This window comes from Pyricularia pennisetigena (assembly GCF_004337985.1).
Source record: "Pyricularia pennisetigena strain Br36 chromosome Unknown Pyricularia_pennisetigena_Br36_Scf_62, whole genome shotgun sequence".
In the NCBI taxonomy this organism is placed as follows: domain Eukaryota; kingdom Fungi; phylum Ascomycota; class Sordariomycetes; order Magnaporthales; family Pyriculariaceae; genus Pyricularia; species Pyricularia pennisetigena.
In genome coordinates, this window is record NW_021940974.1 from 348 (window position 1) to 2438 (window position 2091).

The 2091-nt window shown below is 56.5% G+C and overlaps 1 protein-coding gene across 1 annotated transcript; it reads right to left on the reverse strand.

Moving 5' to 3' along the window:
* Nucleotides 1–858: 858 nt before the first annotated feature.
* PpBr36_11515 (uncharacterized protein) lies at nucleotides 859–2091 on the reverse strand (the record flags this gene model as incomplete). The annotated part of the gene is made up of 1 exon (XM_029898615.1): nucleotides 859–2091. A coding segment is annotated over one exon (1233 nt), but the record flags the coding sequence as incomplete, so codon positions are not given.

Below are 2091 nucleotides of genomic sequence, written 5' to 3' on the forward strand. Positions count from 1 at the left end.
GCCTGAGCTTCGCTTTGACTTTCAGTGGATGGGAGAAGGAACGATGCCACTTTCTTTTTTTCTTCTGGCGTACAAAGGAGCTCATGCTTCTTGTTTGGTTTGTACCTGGTTTGACAGGTCATGGTCATTTTGAGGAACGGACGAATGAAAAACGCCATCGTCTGCTTTTCCCGATCGATCGACCGCGGTACAATGCACGCTATTCGTGTTGCTGCAACCATTAGACTTGGCAGGAAACTGGAGGACAGAGGACGCTCGCTGGAGCGAGGATTGTCCGAGAATGTCAGTTTCAAATAAAGAAAGTAACAGAAAAATGAAATAATGAAGAGCTGAGAAAGTTGGCAAATACAGAGAGACTGGTTCGTGCTGATGCCAACATCAATCACATCACAAGGCATAAAGCGGTCCAAATTATTTCAAGTGTTTGTTCTATTCAAAATCAGAGGGAGCTCAAGTCCCTGAAACATCTCTGTACAAGTCCATTCCAGGCTCCGTGACCAAGAACTTCTTTTTTTTCTTATCTCCCTGGTGAGAGTCCCAGTCTCTCCAATTAAAAAATTGCTTGGGAAATATTAAGGGAGGGTAGCATACACGCTGTGTAAATAGACCAAAAGGAAAAAAAAAGACCAAAAAGACACAAATGTACAGTAATAAGCACCAGATACCAGATATGCCGCCCAGTTCGTAAGGATCGTCAAGAATGAAAATGTGGGTTATTTTGTATGAAGATACAAAATACAAGTATTACAATAAGGGGATCAAGCTTGAGAGCTGATTGTCCCGGGGGGAAAAAATAAAAACCTTGTTCTCCAACCTTCGGCCCATCTTTGGCACATGCTAGTATAGCAATGTCGCTATTTACAGAGCAGCAACGACAGCCATGACGGCGAGGGCCAGGCTGGCGTAGACACGCTCACCAGCGGCCTTGACGGGGACGGTGCCGGTGGTGGAGGGGCGGGGAGGAACGCCAGTGCCGGCGGGGGCACCGGAGACGTTGCCACCAGTGGGGGTGCGGGTGGCACCGCTGCCGGGAGCAGAACCGGTGACGACGGGAATGGCGCCGGTGACAGGGACCAGGCCAATGTCACCGCCGTTGTCGGAACCGCCAGCAGGGCCAGTGGCGCCGGGAGCCGGAGGAGCAGTGGTGAAGCCGAGCTTGGGCACGACGACGGTGGTGCTGATGGTCACGGTGGTGCTGGAGCTAGGGATAGGCTGGCCGGCATCGTCGGTGACGGGGACCACGGTGGTCTGGCTGACGCTGATGGTGGTGATGGCGGCCGGGTTGGTGGCGATCGGGGTGGGCGGGGCCGTCACGGTGATGTACGAGGTGATGGTGGGGCCGGTGACGATAGCCGGGTTCTCAGGAATGTGGGGAGCGCAGATACCCTGGAAGTAGACGACAGCCTCGGAGATGACCTTGTCGGACTCGCCGTGAGCGTAGAAGCACTGGAAGACGTTCTCAACAAAGGCGGTGTCGGGGCAGTAGCAGTTGCTGTCGGTGTTGTCCTTGCAGCCAAGCTGGAAGATCCAGGTGTTCAAGCACTTGGGAACAACCTCAGGGCAGGGCAGGGTGACAACCGGGCCGGGAGCGGTGACAGTAGTGCCGGGAACGTTAACAGTAGTGCCAGGGACGTTGACGGTGGTGCCAGGGGCGCCAGGGGTAGTGGCGGGGGCACCGGGAGTAGTGGCAGGCACGCCAGGACCGTTCGGGGTGGTGGCCGGGGGCAGGACGGTCGTCTTGGTCTCGGTGATCTGGGTGACGGTGGTCGAAACAGGGACCGAGACGGTGACAACGGCGGTGGTGGACTTGCCCGGGCAGTCCTTGACACCCTCAGCGCACGAGATGATGGTCGAGACCTGGGTGGTGAAGACAGTCGAGGTGCTGGGGATGATGGTGGTCAGGGTCGAGGTGATCGACGTGGTAGCAGCAGGAGGCTGGCTAGTCGAGGCAGTGTCCTTGGGGGGCTGGCTGGTGGAAGCAGTTCCCTGAGGAGGCACGCTGGTCGAGGCAGTTCCCTGAGGAGGCACGCTGGTCGAGGCAGTTCCCTGAGGAGGCACGCTGGTCGAGGCAGTTCCCTGAGGAGGCACGCT